General features: G+C 31.9%; 1 protein-coding gene across 1 annotated transcript; it reads right to left on the reverse strand.

Annotated features, from left to right (window-relative positions):
• Window positions 1-6: 6 nt before the first annotated feature.
• On the reverse strand, window positions 7-1202 carry LOC117120456 (arfaptin-2-like; the record flags this gene model as incomplete). The annotated part of the gene is made up of 2 exons (XM_033265481.1): window positions 7-439; window positions 1074-1202. Coding segments are annotated over 2 exons (282 nt in total), but the record flags the coding sequence as incomplete, so codon positions are not given.
• Window positions 1203-1206: the final 4 nt, after the last annotated feature.

Below are 1206 nucleotides of genomic sequence, written 5' to 3' on the forward strand. Positions count from 1 at the left end.
GTTGGGATTATAAATTGTAAAAGCAAGTATATTGACATAAGTTTATGTTTAAAAAGGGAAACATTAAATGAGATACCACTACAAGTAATGATCTCATTTTGTTATATCATTGTTGGTAGATATTATACACATCATTTTATAACTATACAAACATACAATGCTCCTATGATATTTGGCCATTTGTTCTGATAAAAAAAAAATCATGTTCCCACAAGATGTACCACTAGCAAAGCTAGAATCATTTTGTAGCTAACCATTGTTGGGACTGAGGGCGCTGTCCACGTTCTCACTGTTCCAAGAATGATGGCTGAACATCGCTAGGTGGGCGTAACTTGATACTGAACTGCTTTAAGGTGGCCTCCAAGGCTTGTTGGTTGCCAGAGAAATAAGCAGAGATGGCATTGTGGAACAATAACAACTGCTTATGCATCACTTTCACCTAAAGAAAAGAAATTCGAAACATTGTTTCAATACTAAAATATTATGACCATGTAATGGTATGTACAAACAGAAATAGATTAAAACAATTTAATATTCAATGATTTACAGAAATCTTACATTGAAAACCAGCCAATTTAAGGGTCCACACAACAAGTTCAAATTTCTAAAATTATTGTTAAACTTTTTATATTATTGTTTAAATTTTTAATATTATTGTTCAATTTTTAATATTATTGTTCAATTTTTAATATTATTGTTCAATTTTTAATATTATTGTTCAATTTTTAATATTATTGTTCAATTTTTAATATTATTGTTAAGAACAGTATTTTTAAGACCAACAACTTAATGTCCAAGGTCAATGTATTTTGAGTAAAGGAAGAACACAAGCAAGAATGGGACTAACATGTTTCAAGCTCGGTCCTATCAAAATCAACGGTCAATTACTGCTTCTCCATCTTGTTGGTCCTATCATGGAAAAGACCAATTACTTACCACTACACTAACATGGTCAGCCCTATCATGCAACAGACCAATCGCTAACTTGCCCTCTCAGTTGTAAGTTGTATGCATCAAAATGTATGAACATAATATTGAAGTATTATTCAGTATACACAATATGGAAATCCTACCTTGTTCTCTTCAAGAAATTTGAGCTTGACAGACACATCCTGTCTGAGCTTGTCAAACTTGACTTTCTGTTTTTCGTACTTGGTCCTGGCTTCATTGATCTTACTTTGTGTTGTTGTGTCTTTTGGAGCTATT

Source organism: Anneissia japonica, unplaced genomic scaffold (assembly GCF_011630105.1).
Source record: "Anneissia japonica isolate Jap-2015-1 unplaced genomic scaffold, ASM1163010v1 scaffold285746_len1206_cov303_single, whole genome shotgun sequence".
NCBI classification, from domain to species: Eukaryota; Metazoa; Echinodermata; class Crinoidea; order Comatulida; family Comatulidae; genus Anneissia; species Anneissia japonica.